The sequence below is a fragment of the Hyaena hyaena genome, unplaced genomic scaffold (genome assembly GCF_003009895.1).
Source record: "Hyaena hyaena isolate Hyena2069 unplaced genomic scaffold, ASM300989v1 scaffold_56, whole genome shotgun sequence".
In the NCBI taxonomy this organism is placed as follows: Eukaryota; Metazoa; Chordata; class Mammalia; order Carnivora; family Hyaenidae; genus Hyaena; species Hyaena hyaena.
This window is the reverse complement of record NW_024080688.1, coordinates 3,508,487-3,527,885: the sequence shown is the minus strand read 5'-3', so window position 1 is coordinate 3,527,885 and position 19,399 is coordinate 3,508,487. Positions and strand designations below refer to the sequence as shown.

Here is a 19,399-nt window from a genome sequence, read left to right as displayed (position 1 = left end):
TTTATGTTTATTTTTGAGAGAGAGAGAGAGAGAGCGTGAGCAGGGGAGGGGCAGAGAGAGAAGGAGACACAGAATCCAAAGCAGCTCCAGGCTCTGAGCCGTCAGCGCAGAGCCTGGCACGGGGCTTGAACCCACTGACTGTGAGATCGCGACCTGAGCCCAAGTCGGCTGCTTGACCGACTGAGCCACTGAGGTGCCCCATTTGTTTTTAATGTTCATCCATTTTTGAGAGAGAGAATAAGAGCAGGGGAGAGGGAGATACGGAATATGAAGCGGGCTCCAGGTTCTAAGCTGTCGCCACAGAGCCTGACGCAGGGCTCAGACCCATGAACCGTGAGATCATGACCTTAGCCGAGGTCAGACGCCCACCCCACGGAGCCACCCAGGTGCTGAGAATACCAATAACATCTATCTTGTAGGGTTCTGGCGAGAATGACAAGCTTTATCATTGGAACCTGCTAGTATGTTACTGGTGCGGGCTGGGAAGATTTCCTAGAGGAGGCAGGTCTTTTAGACTGTGAAAGGGTGGGAGCACCTGGGCGGCTCAGTGGGTTAAGCATCTGACTCTTCATTTCGGCTCAGGTTTGATCTCACAGCGCTGGCGACTCTCCTCTCTCTCCCTCTGCCCCTTTCCTGCTCATGTTCTCTCTCTCTCTCTCTCTCTCAAAATAAATAAAACTTAAAAAAAAAGAATGTGAAAGGACAGTGAGGAGGGATGTAGGGCGTTCTTGGCAGAGCAAACTGCATGGCATACACATGGAAATGGGTATGAGTGAGTCAGGCCTAGCCAAGTGCAGCAGAGGCTCTGCGAACATCCAAGCAGGGTCTCCCCGAGCTGTCTGGGCATGTGGTGAATGTGGAGAGTCCCTTAAGGTGCCCTGGGCAAGTCCCGCTGTGCCCCCTCAGTGGCTAACTCCACAGGTGGGCCTGTGTCTCAATCTCCGGAATTTGCCGTGGTTTGATGAGGCTGATGCTGACTCCTTCTTTCCGCGCTGCTACCGCCTGGGGGCTGAGGACGACAAAAAGGCCTTCATAGGTAAGGAGATGCCAGCCCCATGCCTGGACCCCCAGGCTAAAAACCCTGGTTCATGTTAGAGAGCAAAAGGCCTCTCCTTATGTCTTCATTCACCCCGGCCGATTTCCTTCTCCATCCCCAATCCTTATCTTCCCCTAATATGCCTCCCATAATAAACTTCTCAGCTTGGTCAACGCAGACCTCCAGAAGAGCTCAGATAGCTTAGTCTGTATTCTAAAGTAGCTTCTAAAAGTTGGCCAGTGGGTTGAGCTTGGAGTCCGTAGTATGTTCTAGGCCTGTGTCAGATTCCACTGGGTAGATTGGGTTCCAAATCTAGACAAGGCTGTAGACTTTGGGTTTCTAAGGCAGAATAGTTTCTGACTTCAGAACATGTTCTAAGGTGAGGTCAGAATTTGGGTTCAGATTCGATATTAGCTTTAAATTCATCTCCAAATCTGACATAGGTTTTGGGCTCAGGTCCGGTTCTCGGGATAGAGTAAGAGTCACAAGTGGATCAGAAGGAACAGAAGGGGGAAATGAGACAACCGGTCTAGGCCAGATTCGGAAGGCAGTATTTATGCCACCTCAGATTCTAGGCCTGGGTCTGCAATTGAAACAGAAGCCAGGTTCTAATCCCAGAGTCTAGAGTCAGAAGGTAGTTAGGTTCCGGATCCAAAATGGGGCAGGCAGGTTATGATCAGGTTCCGGAACCAGAACAGGCCTGAGCCCAGGGGCTGAGCAGGGTATTCCCTGCCCCGGGAGCAGAGGACTTCTGGCTGACAGCTGCCCGCAACGTTCTCAAGCTGGTGGTGAAGTCTGAATGGAAGTCGCTCTCTGTCCAGACAGAAGAGGAAGAGGCCCCAGGTAAGTGCTGTGGTTACGTCCACCCCGCCCCCCGTTTCATTTTTCCTTCCCCCCATACAGTCATCTGTTCATCTCCCCGTCTGCCTGCGTATTAGCCACATCCATCTGCCCCTCCCCATCTCGCTCCCCTCTTCCTACCCACCATCCGTACATCTCTGCCCACCACTTGTCCGTCCATCCGTCTACTCCTCTCTCTACCTGCCTACACACACACTCCCACCCACTGAGCTCGCAGTCACCCGCCCATCTGTTTGTCACTCAGTCACCCCTCACCCCACTTATTCCCACACTGCTGATTTACTCCTTCGCCTGCCTTCTCTCAGCTCCACACTCCCTGCGATCTGTCCTCTCCTGTGCCTTCCTTTCCATTCTCCCACAAACTCGCCTCCCCATCTCCCCACCTGCTTTTCCATTCTCCTAGCCACCGTCCCGATGTCCTCCTCTCCACCCACTCATCTGTTCTTCTTTCCCAGTCACCCACCTGTCTTCTGATTCATTTGTTAACCAACCCGCTGCGTCACTCAGCCATCCCACGGGCCTGGCGTGTGGCCAACCACCATAGAGAGGACAGACTAAGAAGACATGGTCCATCCCTGCCTGTGGGGAGCTCAGGTCTCGGATGAGGAGGAGGCAGTGAAACCATGTAGTTGCATGTGGCCTGAGGACCCCTTGTCTCTTGTGGAGGGGGACAGAGAGTCCCTTACTGCCTGTTGGCCCCACCCATTGCTCGGCCTTTCTGGCTCTGAAGTTAGCTCCTACCTGTAAGTGCCCATCCTGTTATCCAGGGGCCTATCAGCCATGGATTCAGGGAAGGAGGCGCAGCTCTACTGGATAGAGGAAAGTCCCTGCCTCTTGCAGAAGGAGTCCTCTCCATTGCCGTCTCCTGGGCATGTCAGGTGAAAAGAAGACTGTTGTGTGCCAGGATCAGGGACAGAAAGGCCTCAGGTGTGTCAGAGGTCCCAGGGACAGAGAGGCTGCAGGTGTGTGCTGGGCCTATAGGGCCTGAGAGGCTTTGGGGCCTTTAGTGTAGAGCTTCAAGTGAGTAACAGCTCCCAGGACAGTGGGGCCAAGGGTGGGTCCTAGGGTCACCGGTGAAGCTAGAAGAGAGCCTCAGGTAAGTGACAGGTCCCAGGACGGTAGGGGGTACACGGGTATGCTGGCCTCAGGCAAATGACAGGCCCTGGAGCCTTGGGGGCCGTGGCACATGTCAGGTGACGTGCCTCGCGTGTCAGCTAGTGACAGGCCCCTTTCTGTCTTCAGGAGACAAGCAGCCCAAGGAGCAGGAGAAAAAGCCAGCGACGGTGACCCCAGAGTTTGTGGATGAGGCTTTGTGTGCCTGTGAGGAGCATCTTAGCACCCTGGCTCACATGGACATCGACAAGGGCCTGGAGGCGCCCCTGTACCTCAGCCCTGAGGGCTGGTCCCTCTTCCTCCGGCGCTACTACCAAGTGGTCCAGTGAGTACCTGTGAGGCCAGGGCCGCGCGGCCTGGGCAGGCGCCCCCGGCTCTCAGGGAGCTTACGTTCTGAGCTCAGGGAGGGACCCTCTCCTCCCCAGGCTCCCACTCGGTTGGCCCCGCCTCTACTGCCCATGAGCCCTCAGGGACTCCCATTGCCTTCATGTCAGCTTCCAAACCCTCCTTCCCGAATCTTGGCGTGGCATAGTCACTAAGACCGTGGCCTGTGGTGTCAGGTCGTCCCGACTTGGGCGGCCTCCCAGCTCTTTTGACCTTGGCGATACCACTCATCTCTCCGAGCTTTACTTTTCACACGCAAGATAATGTCTGTCTCCACGATGGGGTTAGGCAGGCTAATCTGTGTTACCCACGCAGCAAAACTCACAGGGTTCATTCACAAAATGGGAGTCTGTCAAGTCATTGAGGGTTGGTCCTAGAGGCCAGTGTTTCCCAAAGTGCGCCCCATAGGATGCTTAGTTCTGTGGGACGTAAATTGATTCGATGAATGAAAGGCTTTTGCTGTCAGCTGTACCTGGAGCACATCGGGTGAAACAAAGTTAATGAATGCAGGCTTCCTCGATGCAAGGCTTCTCAGAACCTGTGGGTGGTGGTAACCTCAGAGAGAGAGACGGGGCAGCACATCCTGCCCTTACGAGCCCCCGGCCCCCATGCTCCCCCAGGCGTCCTGAGGGCTTGTCTTCTCAGAACACACTTGGGGAAAAGGTTCTTAATCAGAGAAAGGGAGTTGAGTTGAGACAGGAATTCGATTCGGCAGAGGCGTGGGGGTGCGGGGTGAGGAAGGGAGAAGCGCGCCCCCAAGGCAGGAGGGCACCAGCATCTATTGAGTGCTTCCTGTGTGCTCAGCATTGTGCCAGGCTCCAGAGATGAAGTGTAGTCTGTGCCCTCAGTGGGTGCACAGCTCGGGTGGGGAGGCTTGCAGCAAGTCGGGCGGGGCCGCTACGGGCCTCAGCTCGGTGGTATTAATAGAAAGGAGTGGGCAGACGTCATCATTTTGACAGGGGACACTAAAGAATTAATAAATGAGCTTGGAATGCATGACATTCTGAGCTACCGGAGAAGTACCAGGAAAGGCCCCTCCTTAAACTAAGAATTCTCAAGACTAAGTTAGAACATTAGAACATGAATCCTTTGAATTTCTAGATGAAAGGCAAGTTCTAGAGGGCCTTGGGCACTTCTCCAAAGTCGGGATTACATAAAATATCGCATCGTATAAGCGTGCCTAGCTGGCTCTGTTGGTAGAGCTTGCGACTCCTGATTTCAGGGTCTTGAGTTCAAGCCCTGTGTTGGGGATAGAGCCTGCCTTTAAAAAAAAAAAAAAAAAAAAGGTTTTGGGGCAGCTGGCTGCCTCAGTCAAATATATATGGTGTTAGGAGGCTAACTCATGGACCTTACAGATAGTTAGCATTCATTAATTCCTGCAATATTTACGGAATTCACGGTTTTCAACTGCTTTTTTTTTTTTTTTTTAAGTTTATTTATTTTGAGAGAGAGAGGGTACACAGTGAGGGAGGAGCAGAGAGAGAGAGAGAGAATCCCAAGCGGGCTCTGCACGGTCAGTGGAGCTCAAACTCACAAACTATGAGATCACGGCCTGAGCCGACATCAAGAGCTGGTTGCTTAACCAACTGAGCCACCCGGGTGCCCCTGTTTTCACCTTTTTAAAAACAAATCATGCATGGCTCACCAGCCAGGCTTTTATCAAGGTTGACTTCCCACAAACACTGGTTGCTTTTTTTGTTGTTGTTAAATATAAAAATGGTATTGGCATGTCTAATGTACTTTTTCAAATGACACATGCCCCTGCCACCGTCATCTGACACTTCCCTGGGCCAAAGCACGGGTTTATTGAGCAGATTCCCTATGCCAGCGTCCACCAAAAAGTTTCCAGCAAACCCTCTGGTAAAAGAAGATTTAGGACTTAAGTGTGAATATTCCTTTTTTTTTTTTTTTTAATTAAAAAAAAAATTTATTTCTGAGAGAGAGACAGTGTGAGCAGGGGAGGGTCAAAGAGAGAGGGAGACACAGAATCTGAAACGGGTTCCAGGCTCTGAGCTGGCAGTCAGCACAGAGCTCGGCGCGGGGCTCGAACCCACAAACCGTGAGATCATGACCTGAGCCGAAGTCGGACGCTTAACCGACTGAGCCACCCAGGCGCCCTGACAGAGTCTGTCTTTGTGCACGAACCCTTCTCTGCACAGCCCAGTTGCTGAGGCAGGCAACCGTTCATCCCCACAACAGACTTTTAAGGAGCACCTAGAAGGTGTACTGTTGGAGGATGGGAGCACAGCAGAATAACGACTGTAAAAAATGTCCCTGCTCTTATGGAGCTTGGATTCCAGTGAAGGGAGACAGACACAGTAACCAAATAAGCGTAGGTATTGCGTGGTAAGTGATGCGAAGAAAACAAGCCGAGGAGATGTGTGATACGGATGTGCTTAGAAAGAGTTAGACCAGGGGCGCCTGGGTGGCTTAGTCGGTTGAGCGTCCAACTTTCGCTTAGGTCGTGATCTCGCGGTTCGTGGGTTCGAGCCCCGCGTCGGGCTCTGTGCTGACTGCCAGCTCGGAGCCTGGAGCCTGTTTCGGTCTGTGACTCCCTCTCTCTCTGACCCTCCCCTGCTCGCACTGTCTCTCTCTCTCTCTCTCTCCTAGAAATAAATTAAAAAAATATAAAAAAAAAAAAAAAAAAAGAGTTAGACCAGGAGAAGACCAACCTATCACCCAGGTTAGTTTGGAGGAGAATGAACCCTCCAAAACTGGTACTCCAAAAAGTACCAGTGGATGGAGGGATCAAGCAGGACAGCGTTTGCATCCTGACGCAGCCACTTGACTCAGTATGTGGCCTCGGGCAAGTCCTCTGAAGTCTCCCGGCTTCAGTGTCCACGTCTCCAGGGCGGGACGAGTAATACTTCCCTGGCAAGGCCATAGAGAGGATTAGCGATAATGTATGTGAAGCCCCTGGCACTACCCCTGGCACCTAGTAGCGCCTCGTCGCCAGATGCTGGCGTGATCACATTCTGCCGACGGCAGTTCTGTTGTAACAGAAGGTAGGCACAGAGGGCGGGGTGTTGGAACAGGAGGGCATGTGACAAGTGGAATGTCACCCCCTCGTGTTCTAGCATTCTCAGGGGGCACCCTGGGCCAGTGAGAATGGGGGGGCAGCTTAGGATGGGATGGGGGTTTGGAAGAGACCTAACTGGGTATCTCGGGGGAGGGTGTGTTGGACCATGGCCAGGGGGCTTGTGCTTCCTCTTGCCTCATCCACCAGGCTGCCCCCAGACCCAGCCTTGCCCAATCCCCTCATCTCCCCACAGCGAGGGGGCAGAACTCAGGCACCTCGACACCCAGACGCAGCGCTGTGAGGACATCCTGCAGCAGCTGCGGGCCGTGGTGCCACAGATGGACATGGAAGGAGATCGCAACGTCTGGATCGTGAAGCCGGGAGCCAAGTCCCGAGGACGAGGTGGGGGTCAGCCCCTGCTTCCTGCACCAGCGCCCTACAGCCTGCCTCTCCAGCCTAGAGGCTGGGGAGGTTAATAGTGCAGGACATGTTGGACCCAAACTGCCTGGGTTCGAATCCTAGCTTTGCTACTAATAGTCTGTGTGATCTTGAGTAAGTTACACCACCTCTCTGAACCTCAGTTCCTTCATCTGTGAGAGGGGAGAGTAACCTCCTGTGAGGCGAGGATTAAATGAGGTAGTGTGGCTAACTCTCCAGACACGCCGAAATCTCAGCATGGTGCCTGGCACAGGGTGATCACCCCATAAACATTGGCTCTCAGAGTTGGGTTAATGCTTTAGGTGTGTCTGGTGATCCTCACGTGCAGTAGTCTATCATCGATGGGCTCTCTGACTTGACCAGAGCATCCTTGTGAAGCATAGCATGTGCTTAAGGGTATGGATGCTGGGAGCCAGACTACGTCAGGCCAAGCCCACACTCTGCCTCCTACTATCTGTAAGACTTGGGGCAGGAGAGTCAACCTGTGTCCTACCTCATTTCATCGTTTGGTAAATGGAGCCAACTTTACCTTCTCAAGAGGATAAGTGAGTGTGATATGTGCTTTTACATAGTAACTGCTGTATAAGTGCTATTATTTTTACCTACTGTCCTGGCCCCTCAGCCCAGTGTGAGTGGAATTATAACAGGGGAGCCATCAAGTTGGGTTGGTGCATTAGCCCAGCCCTTAAAACACTGGTTAAGGACTCACAAGATGTGGAAAACAGACTTTTGGCACCAGATCCTTCCAAATACTGAGTTTGTTCATGTCCAGGGGAAGCTACTGAAGGTCCGGACACTGAGTGACATCCCCGTGTCACTTCAAAACCGGCCTCTTGGTCTTTTCTTTTCCTACCTTGTAAATACTGTGGGGTTGGTTTTTTTTTTCCAGTTTTAAAAATATGTATTTATTATTTAAAAAAGGATTCGACAATACAGAAAAAATAGAAAAAAGAAAGCAAAAGCCTCCCTTAATTTCACGTTTGTTTATTCTTTGGGAGAGAGAGAACATGAGCAGGGGAGGAGCAGAGAGAGAGAGGGAGACACAGAATCCGAAGCAGGCTCCAGGCTCCGAGTCGTCAGCACAGAGCCCAGGGTGGGGCTTGAACTCACGAACCGCGAGGTCATGACCTGAGCCGAAGTTGGGCACCTAACCAACTGAGCCACTCAGGCGCCCCTAGGATAAATTCTTAAAAAAGAAATTGCTGGGTCAATGGACATGAATAGCCTTAATTTTTGGTTATACAAGGCATTATGTTCTTGGGAATCTTGATGATCATTCTCATCATTTAAGAAAGGATCTGGCTTGGGAACCAGACACAAGTTATTCTGTGCCATTGGCAGGTGATCAGGCCGCTTTGGGGGCCAGACAATGAAGGAGTGAGATTGACTTGTGAGCACGTATGTTTACAGTGTGATTCTGATATCTATCGGCATTAAAATGATGCCTTTTAAGTATAAGGTACTTAACATCACTTGTTATAAAAGAGAGAAAATTAAAATAAGGTAACTATTTTCTACCTAAGAGAATGGCCAGAATAATCCATAGTGTTGGGCAGGGTGTGGGCAGATACATAATCTCATATACTTTTGCTGGGAGTGCAGATTGGTAGAACATCTTTTGTAATATAAAATGAAAAAATGTACATACCCTTGGAGCCAGCATATCTACAGCTAGCAATTTATTCTACAGATAGCTAATAATAATGATAGGTGTTAACATTTACTGAATGCTCACCATAGGCCAAGAACTATTTGAAATCCTTAACATGTTTTGTTAGAGGCATAGAACCTTATCAGACTGAGGCACACAGACTCTCCCATAATTTGGAAATGTATCCACTGGACCCGGAAGCGGCAGTTGGCTGCCTCTGTGAAAGAAGTATCTTTTTATTCTATACCCTTTGTACTTCCTGCTTTTATGTTTTATATTCTGTTAATTATTGCGAAGAAGTTAAAGTCATATATGCATATGGTATTTTAAAAAGCCCAATGTGGTTTGAATTTTTACGTGTGCATATATTACTTTTCAATCAAACCAAAGAGGTTAATTAAAACAATTTTTTAATCTTAAAAAAAATTTTTTTAGTATTTATTTTTTAAGAGAGAGAGAGAGCAAGGGGCGCCTGGGTGGCTTAGTCGGTTAAGCGCCCGATTTTCGCTTCTCGCGGTCATGATCTCGTGGTTCGTGGGTTCGAGCCCCGAGTCGGGCTCTGCGCTGACTGCCAGCTCAGAGCCTGGAGCCTGTTTCAGAGTCTGTGACTCCATCTCTCTCTGACCCTCCCCTGCTCACGCTGTCTCTCTCTCTCTCCTAGAAATAAATAAAACATTTAAAAAAAAAATTAAGAAAAAAAAGAGAGAGAGAGCGCGTGAGCAGGGGAGGGGCAGAGAGAAAGGGAGACACAGACTCCGAAGCAGGCTCCAGGCTCTGAGCTGTCAGCACAGCGCCCCATGTGCTGAACTCACGGATTGTAGATCATGACCTGAGCCGAAGCCAGTCACGTAAACGATAGAGCCACCCAGACGCCCCTACTCCCCCCCAGTTTTTAAAAAAATCTTTCGCAGAGTCTCAGCTTTGCCAAAGGCCTAGCAGCTCTGTGGGGATGAGGGCTTAAGATGAGCTGTCCGTTGGGGCGCCTGGGTGGCTTAGTCGGTTAAGCGTCCGACTCTCGCTTAGGTCATGATCTCGCGGTTCGTGGGTTCGGGCCCCGCGTCGGGCTCTGTGCTGACTGCCAGCTCTGAGCCTGGAGCCTGTTTCAGTCTGTGACTCCCTCTCTCTCTGACCCTCCCCTGCTCACGCTGTCTCTCTCTCTCTCTCCTAGAAATAAATAAAAATATTAAAAAAAAAAAAAAAAAAAAAGATGAGCTGTCCGTGGTACCCGGGCTCTTCCAGCCCAAGCTGCCCTGACCACCCTGTTTCCCCCTTAGGCATCATGTGTATGGACCACCTGGAGGAGATGCTGAAGCTGGTAGACGGCAACCCCACGATGATGAAGGACGGCAAGTGGGTGGTACAGAAGTATATTGAGCGGCCCCTGCTCATCTTTGGCACCAAGTTTGACCTGAGACAGTGGTTCCTGGTGACTGACTGGAACCCACTGACCGTGTGGTTCTACCGTGACAGCTACATCCGCTTCTCCACGCAGCCCTTCTCCTTGACGAACCTGGACAAGTGAGCCCCATCCCTTATGTTCTATGAGCTTTCCGTCTGGCTGCGGAGCTGACAAGCGACAGGTGGCTCCCAGTGCAACGCTGGGCTCCAGTCCCAGTCTGCACACAGGCAGGTTCTCCGTCCATCCAGCAGATACCTACCAAGTGTGTTCTACGCTCCAGAGATACAGCAGTGAATAAAACAAGAGCCCAGCTCTCAAGGTTCACATTCCCACACGTAAGGTGGACACGTATGAAGTGTGTCTGCCTGTGACACGTAAGGTGGACACGTATGAAGTGTGTCTGCCTGCGTCCTACCCGACACTGTTGATGATTTTTGCCACTCGAGTAAAACATGGTTATCTTATTTTACTTTTATCTCTTTTAGAATGAGTGACGTGAAGTATCTTATGCTGATAAGGCATCGTTTTAATGCCGTTACTCATAAACACTGAATACAATAAGTAGAATTATCTAATAGATAATACAATGATACGTGTTATTTAACAAAGACTGTGGAGCAGGGTCAGGGGGTTCAGGAGAAATCTAGAGCGGAGAGTCAGGTTGCAGTATTAACTTGGGGAGTGAGAGAAAGTCTTGTTGAGCCCTGGGTTCGGATTCCATCTCTGCAGCTTCTAGGGAGTGTGACTTTGGTCAAGTGAAACCTCGTTAAGCTGCTTTTTTCACATCTGAAGAATGGAGGCACTGTTATGAAACTCATAGCGGTCGGTTAGTTACTGAACGCTGCATATGTGATGGGTACCAAGTGCTTCATGCATATTATCTCAGTCATTCGTGAAAACCCAGTGAAGTGGGTGCTGTTTCCCCCCGTTTGACAGATGTGAAGGAGCACTTGGGTGAGACGATGTCACAACTAGTCGGGGTGAAGGTGGGACTTGAGCAGGCTTGTTGACTCCAGGGCCTTCTGCTCTCTGCCCCAGCTCAGTGCACCTGTGCAACAACTCCATCCAGAAGCACCTGGAGAATTCATGCCATCGGCACCCGCTGCTGCCCTCGGACAACATGTGGTCAAGCCAGAAGTTCCAGGCCCACCTGCGGGAGATGGGGGCCCCAAACGCCTGGTCCACTGTCATCGTGCCTGGCATGAAGGCCGCTGTGATCCATGCCTTGCAGACCTCCCAGGACACCGTGCAGTGCCGGAAGGCCAGCTTCGAGCTCTACGGTGCTGACTTCGTGTTTGGTGAGGACTTCCAGCCCTGGCTGATTGAGATCAATGCCAGCCCCACCATGGCCCCCTCCACGGCTGTCACCGCCCGGCTCTGCGCAGGCGTGCAAGCTGACACCCTGCGAGTGGTTATCGACCGGCGGCTAGACCGCAACAGTGACACAGGAGCCTTCGAGCTCATCTACAAGCAGGTGAGGCGGCTGGGCCCAGGCAGGACCCCAGGGAGTCTTCCCCCCTCTTCCAGGCACCCCCCTCGTGAAGCACAGGGCACTGCAGGCAGACAGCCCTGGTTCAAGTTCTGGTCCTGCCACAATGACTCAGTAAAGCCACTCTTCCATTTTCTCATCTGTAAAATGAAGATGCCGTTACCATCTTTCTCACAGGGTTTGGGAGAGTGAACATGAGTTAATATGTGGGAGTCATCCCTGTGATCCAGTAATGGCGCTAGTGGATATTTACCCAAAGAATATAAAGACACTAACTGGAAGGGATATGTGCACCCTAGGTTTATTACAGCATTATTTACAATGGCCAAATTATGGAAGTAGCCTAAGTGTCCATCAATAGATGAATGGATAAAGAAAATGTAGTATATACAGTGGAACATTACTCAGCCATAAAAGTGAAATCTTGCCATCGGCAACAACATGGATAGATCTAGAGAGCATAATGCTAAGTGAAATAAGCCAGGAAGAGAAAGATACCATATGATTTCACTCATGTGGAATTTAAGAAACAAAACAAAGGGGGAAAAAAAGCCAAACCTAAAACTGGACTTAAAAAAAATTCTTTTTTAACGTTTACTTTTTTTGAGGGAGAGAGAGAGACAGAGTATGAACGGGGAAGGGCAGAGAGAGAGGGAGATACAGAATCCGAAGAAGGCTCCAGGCTCCGAGCTGTCAGCACAGAGCCCGATGTGGGGCTCGAACTCATGAACTCTGAGATCATGACCTGAGCCAAAGTCAGACACTTAACCCGCTGAGCCACCCAGAAGCCCCAAACCAGACTTTTAACTATAGAGAACAAACTGATGGCTACCAGAGGGGGGTGGGGGTGGGGGATGAGTGAAGCAGGTGAAGAGGTTTAAGAGTACACTTATCTTGATGAGCATGGAGTAGTGTGTGGAATTGTTGAATTGCTATATTGTACACCGGAAACTAATATAAGACTGTTAACTACACTGGAATTAAAACAAATGAAAAATTAATTGTATCACTAACAATAACAAAAATATACATGGGGATCGCATTTCTAGAGAGGCATATAGCGAAGTGTTAAAAGCCAAACCTCCCTGGGTTCAAATCTGTGCTCACTAAGTATGAGCTGTGTGACTTTGAACAATTCCCTAACCCCTAGGAATCTGTTTCCCCATCTGTAAAGCAGGACTCAATATAATCCCTACCTCATAAGGTTGTGATAATTAAATGAGGATATAGGTAAAGCCCTTCAGAACAGTGGTTGAACATCATAAATACTCCATGTTTTAGCTATTGTTAGTACCTGATAAGGTCATCAGGTGTCTCATGAAAGGTGGCATCACGTATGCCTGGACATACAGGAAGAGTCAGTCAGTGGAAGCTGCTGCTACTGTTATTATTGTTACTATTTTATTCCTTTTATACTAATTTTACTTGCCTTGTTCCAGAAAGAGATTTGAGTCCACTTACGGAATAGAATACCGTTTTTAAAAATCAGAAAACCAATTTCAAGTGTTTCTGAACTCTGCAATTTCTCATGGCAATTAAATTAACTATCCTAATCCTAAGTATCATTCTGATTAGGTTTCGACTTCTATTGGGGCACCTGAGTGGCTCAGCTGGTTAAACTTCCGACTCTTGATTTTGACTCACGTCATGATCTGGCTGTCGTAAAATAGAGCCCTGCATCAGGCTTCACACTGAGTGCTGAGTGTAGAACCTGCTTAGGATTCTCTCTCTCCCTCTGTCTCCTAAAGTAAATAAATAAACATTAAAAAAAAAAAAAAAAAAGGATTTGGCTTCTATCAAAGTTTGGCCACGGATAGAGAACATGCTAATTACATGACCCAAATGTCCTGGTCTTTGTCACATTTACTGATCATAAATCAATATTGGCATATTGGTTTCAAAAAACAAATATAAGGATAGGAAAATAGGACAAAGCCAAGGGAGAAGGGAACATTCTAGCACAATGGTTACCAAATGCTGGTTCACAGGCCAGAATCACTCGGCAAGCTTCCCAAAAACACAGGTCTCAGGAAGCTCCACCCCCAGAGACTGTTCTAAAACGTCCCGCTCAGGGTCTACACATCTGCATTTTTCAGATGTCTTAGTTGTCCTGAAAATCTTTTATGGCTTTTTGTTTTTGTTTTTAACTTTTATTAATTAAAACAATTTGTTTGTTTTGAGAGAGAGAGAGAGAGAGAGATCACATGTGTACATGTGGGGAAGGGGCAGGGAGAGAGGCTCCATGCCCCACACTGAGCCCAATATGGGGCTCCATCTCATGACCGACCGACCGACCGACCAACCATGAGATCATGACCTGAGCCAAAATCATCAGTTGCTCAACTGACTGAGCTGCCCAGGCACCCTTGTTTTTCTTTTTTTAAACCAACATGTCATGAAGATTCACCATTTGCACTGGTTGTTTTTGTCTTACTTTGTCCTACTTTTTTCCTTTAATGATTCTCCCATTCAAAATGGAGACACAGAGTAGGAAGTACACGGGAAGCATTGGTCCATAGCAACTCTGAAATCTAGTCCGGCACACATTTCCAGTTTTGCTATTAGGACCCTCGTTAACTTCCTAGGAATTCTCTGTGGCTCTTGCTTTCATCCATTGGAATCTCCGTTCAGCCCTAAATCATCCTTTCCCATGAACATCCTCAATAGTTCTTAGTCTGTTACCTGGATACAGAAGCCTCTTTGATTTCATATTGTGTCTGTCCCTTTCAGTCCAAGTGCATATTTTTAAAAACTTTGTGGGTTTCTTATGTATCAAATTTATACTCTCTTCTATTACACCTAAGCCATATCCACAATTCTTAGAGACAGCTCTCCTCTCTGTGAGGCTACTACAAGACAACAGCCCTCACAATTCTAGAAGCCCTACTGTTAACAGAGAGTGCCTACCGCCCTGTTAACTCACAATGTGTTAAAGACTTAAACATAAGACATATAAGTATGCCCTTGGGTTGCTTAAAAGATCCGAAGCTGCTTTAAAGGACTTAGATCTCTCTGAAGTTGTTGCTTATTGAGATGTAATTAACATGGAATACTATATTCGATTCAGGTATACGACATAATGAATGATTTGATATTTGTATATATTGTGAAGTGATCACCACAATAAGTCTAGTTAACATCCATTATCACACACAGTTACAATTTTATTTTCTTCTAGTGAAAAATTAAAAGGTCTACTCTCTTAGCAACTTTCAAATACGCAATACAGTATTATTAACTATATGTTACATTACATCCCTGGCTTATTTATTTTATAACTGGACAGTTGTACCTGGACCCCCTTCATCCATATTGCCCACTGCCTCTGGCAACTACTAATCTGTTCTCTGTGTCTATGAGTTCAGGGTTTTTGTTTCTGGTTTTGTTTTTATGTTTATTTCAGGTTCCACGTATAATTTATATCATGAGATATTTGTCATTCTCTCTGACTTTCCTCACTAGCGTAATTTCTTCCCTCAAAACCCATCCATGTTATACAAATGGCAAGATTTCCTTCTTTTTATGGCTGAATAGCATTCCATGATAGATAGATAGACACTCATATTTTCTTTATTCATTCATCCGTTGATGGATGGACATGGATTGCTTCTATGTCTTGGATATTGTGAATAATGCTGCCATTAGCATGGAGGTGCAGATACTTGTTCAAGTTAGTAATGTTTTTTGTTTGCATTGGATAAATACCCAGAAGTAGAATTGCTGGATCATATCATATTTCTATTGTTAATTTTTTGAGGAACCTCAATACTGTTTTTCACAGTGGCTGCACCAATTTATATTCCCACTAACAGCGCACAAGCGTTCCCTTTTCTCCACATCCTCACCAACCCTGTTTCTTTTTGATAATAGCCATTCTAACAGGTGTGAGGTAATAGCCTATTATGGTTTTAATTTGGATTGCCCTGATGATTAGTGATGTTGAACACACTTTCTTTCTTCTTTTTTTATTTTTTTTAACATTTTTTTCAATGTTTCTTTATTTTTGAGAGAGAGAGAGAGACAGAGCACACGCAGGGGAGGGGCAGAGAGAGAGGGAGACACAGAATCCGAAGCAGGCTCCAGGGTCTGAGCTGTCAGCACAAGAGCCTGACGCAGGGCTCAAACCCACGAACTGTGAGATCATGATCTGAGCTGAAGTCGGACACTTCACCGACTGAGCCACCCAGGGGCTCCTGTTGAAACATTTTCATGTGTCGGTTGGCCATCTATTGGTCATCTTTGGAAAAAATGTCTTCTTGGATCCTCTGCCCATTTTTAAATAAGACTATTGTCATTGCCATTGAGTTGTATGAGTTCTTTGTGTATTTTGGATGCTAGCCCCTTATCAGACATGATTTGCACATATTTCCTCCCATTGGGTAGGTTGCCTTTTCACTTTGTTGTTGGTTTCCTTTGCTGTTCAGAAGCTTTTTAGTTAGAGGTAGTCCCACGTGTTTATTTTTGTTTTTGTTGCCTTTGCTTTTGGTATCAAATCCAAAAAATCATTGCCAAGACAGATGTCATAGACCTTACTTGCCTATGTTTTCTCTGAGGAGTTTTATGGTTTCAGGTCTTAAATTCACTTTAATCCATTCTGAGTTGGTTTTTGTGTGTGTTATAAGATAGTGGTCCAGGTTCATTCTTTTGCGTGTGGCTGTCCAGGTTTCCCAGCACCGTTTATCGAAGAGTCTGCCCTTTCCCCAGTGAATATTCTTGTATCTTCTTTCGTCTTAAATTAATTCACCATTTATGCATGGGATTATTTCTGGGCAGCTCTGTATTCTGTTCAGTAGGTCTATGTGCATTTTTTAATGCCAGTACCATACTGTTTGATTACTGTGCTTTGTCATATAGTTTGTCGTCAGTAAGCATGATGCTTCCAACTTCTGTTCTTCTTTCTCAAGACTGTTTGGGGGCACCTGGCTGGCTCAGTTGGTAGAGTGTGTGACTTGTCGTCTTGGAGTTGTAAAGTCAAGCCCCACGTTGGGCACAGAGACTACTTAAAAATAAAAATCTTAAAAAAAAAAAAAAGATTGTTTTGGCTATGCAGAGTGTTTTGTGGTTCCATATAAGTTTTGGAAATTTTTCTTTTTGTGAAAAATGCTTTTGGCATTTTGATCGAGATTGCGTTAAATCTGTAGATTGCTTTGAGTAGCATGGATAATTTAATAACATTCATTCATCAGCACAGAATGTCTTTCCGTTTATTTGTGTCTTCAGTTTTTTTTTTCATCACTATCTTAGCTTTCAGTGTACAGGTCTTTCATTTCCTTGGTTACATTTATTACAGGTCTTTATTCTTTTTGGTGCTCTTTAATCTCTTTTAATCTAGAACAGCAGCACTGTTTTCCGTCACCCCTAATCTTTTGAAGGGACCAGGTTGGTTGTTTTGTAGAACTGTCCCACATTCTGGATTTATCTGATTGTTTCTATTTAGACTGTTCTGTTATCTCAATGTCCTATAAACTAGAAGTTGGGCCAAACAGCTTGATAAGGTTCAGGTAAAACATTTTTGGCAAGAACACTTGAGAGGTGATGCTGGGTACCTCATATGGCAACACAAGGCACACACTGTGGGTGTCTTGTGATTAGTGATGCTAGCTCTGGCCATGGGGTTTAGGTGGTAGCTACCAGATCTCTCCATTGTGAGTTGCATCCTCCCCTTTGCAATGATCAGTTACTTTGTAAAGTGGTACTTAGCGCCCATGACACATAATCCTGTCATCCTTTTCACTGACTTATTTTGATACCCGGTTTTGATTAAAGGGGCTTTGCGGCAGCTCTGATATTTGTATTTTTTACAAGCTGCAAGTGACTCTGATAGATTTTAATCGGGATCCATTGTTGACACAGAAAACCCCTCAAACCAGCTCATGGTTAAAAAGGGGTCATTAGCAAGACACAGGGAGGCTGTCCTGGAGCATAGCTGTAGGAGGTTCTGCTGGCTTAATCAGAGCTGAAAATTGTACAGCACCTCCTTGCCTGGATCTCTGTCTGCCTCCTTCAGCAAATTTGCTGCTTCATTCTCTCGATCGAATGCCTTCATTAAGGCTCTTCGTTTCTGCTTCCCCATAATAGGTTCATGCAAGGCTCTAGGCAGGCTCCAAGCCTCTTAACTGTCTGGCCGACATAACTCAAATTCTGTCTGCACAGAATCTGGCATAACTCAGGAAGCTGCCCATCAGCCGTGGCTTGTGGAGCAGAAGCATACACAGTTCAGCCGGGACTGGGGGCGTTCAGGAGGGCAAAGGGCAGGGGCTCCTAATGCGGGCCTAACTAAGACTCCCTGACTCCACTGGGTTACTAATCCCAGGGACTCTGTGACTTTCTAGGTACTGATTTCAGGCCTCTTGAGCCAGACCCCTTAGAGGACAGAGATGAGCTCCCAGTTTCTCAACCCAGAAATTAATGCCAGCACCACCGTCTCAACGGGCCTCCTCTCCTCTTTCCCACAGCCCGCCGTGGAGGTACCCCAGTATGTGGGTATCCGGCTCCTGGTAGAAGGCTCCACCATCAAGAAGCCCCTGGCAATGTGTCATCGGCGGATGGGGGTCCGCCCGGCCCTCCCTCAGCTGCTGACCCAGCGAGGCTCTGGGGAAGGCAAGGACTCAGGGACCGTTACCCACAGGTCAGCTCCTAGGAAGGCTGCTGGGGCCAGGAGCCTGGGGCACACTGAGAAGCCAGTCTCCACTGCCACCACCTCAGCCCCTGGAAAGGGGAAGAAAGGCAAGGCGAAATGTGCCACAGCCCTGGCCCACCCCAGTCTCCGGAAGTGGGAACCCCCCAACACCAGGATGGGCTGCATTTTCACCATGACCTTTGCTAGTGGGGACAGGCAGCCCCACCCGTTGAACAGATTGCCATTGAGTCTGAAGAACCCCCAGGCCCTGGGTAAGACCACTCCCCCCAAACACCCCAGGGTCCCAAGGCATTTTCTTCCTATTCTCCAAGCCCCTCCTAACCACGTGGATTTGCAGCCCCACCGTAGCCCCACCAAAAAGGCACCAGTAGCAAGTAAGAGCCACCACTTGCAAAGTATTTTTTAAAAATGCATGACCAAATGAATATCGTTCCCTGCAAAGCAGTCACCCTGCAAGGTAGCGCTACGTACTTCCCAGATTCCAGGACTCAGTCCAGGGTCCATCTCTCCTCAGAGCCCAAGCTTTCCCTCTAGCAGTATTCTGCCTTTGCCTCCATGCAAAGTTGCCTCTGGGGGAAAGGAGCTAATCGTAGGGCACTTAACAATTTACACTGGGCCGCTCCCCAGCCAGCTCCTCACCACCTAGCAAGGTAGGTGCTATTATCCCCATTTTCCAGCCGAGGCATCAGGAAGTTTAAGGAAGCTGCCCGAGGTTGCACATCTCAGGAGGGGCAGAGCTGGGATGCAGACCAGGTCTGTTGGGCTCCAAATCCCGCGTTCTTCCCATGGCCTCTGGAGGAGGAGGAGCTGGGAGGGCTCCATTTGCCATCTCACACCCCAGCCCTCATCTTCCCCCACCTTTCCACCCTCCACGCACACCTTGAGGGGTGCTGGTGAGCCTTGGGCCCTCCCCAGGCCCTGACGGCCCCTCTTGCTCCCACAGCCCCTTACCACTTCCCGAGCCTCTACCCGAAGGCCTGGCTGCCTCCTCCCCATCCGCTCCGATGCCAGGGCCCGGTCCTCAGACTGCAGCACAGCAAGTTGGTGGGCTCTAAGGCCCTGTCAACCACAGGCAAGGCCTTGATGACTCTCCCTACCGCCAAGGTTTTGATTTCCTTCCCATCTAACCCTGAGCTCAAGTTGGCATCCAACGCCCTGAAACCAAGAAAGGTGGGCCTTGAGCTATGACTTGCACCTGGTGGGCAGTGCTGAATACTGGGGTCGGGGCTGGAGGGCACGGGCGAGGGCAGCTCCCGGGCTAGCTGGAGCCCCAAGGGAACGGCTTTTTTTTCTCAGAACCCCCTTGCTGAACAGATTTCCTGATCACCTCTTCCCCTTCTTCCCCCTTTCACACTGAGGCTGTTGCTCC

At 48.4% G+C, this 19,399-nt stretch overlaps 1 protein-coding gene across 13 annotated transcripts in view; it reads left to right on the top strand.

Annotated features, from left to right (window-relative positions):
* TTLL3 (tubulin tyrosine ligase like 3) overlaps positions 1 to 19,399 on the top strand; it is a 28,036-nt gene that overhangs the window by 6,722 nt on the left and 1,915 nt on the right. For 4 of the 13 annotated variants that reach the window (XM_039231336.1, XM_039231335.1, XM_039231343.1 and 1 more), the window contains exons 6-13: positions 922 to 1,036; positions 1,781 to 1,879; positions 3,140 to 3,335; positions 6,667 to 6,815; positions 9,777 to 10,020; positions 10,940 to 11,375; positions 17,846 to 18,281; positions 18,974 to 19,200. In XM_039231336.1, coding sequence (XP_039087267.1) covers positions 922 to 1,036; positions 1,781 to 1,879; positions 3,140 to 3,335; positions 6,667 to 6,815; positions 9,777 to 10,020; positions 10,940 to 11,375; positions 17,846 to 18,281; positions 18,974 to 19,200 — 1,902 coding nt within the window. Of the gene's footprint in view, positions 1 to 921; positions 1,037 to 1,780; positions 1,880 to 3,139; positions 3,336 to 6,666; positions 6,816 to 9,776; positions 10,021 to 10,939; positions 11,376 to 17,845; positions 18,282 to 18,707; positions 18,784 to 18,973; positions 19,398 to 19,399 lie in introns of those variants that run through there. The other 9 variants (XM_039231345.1, XM_039231344.1, XM_039231340.1 and 6 more) reach the window with 9 other exon arrangements.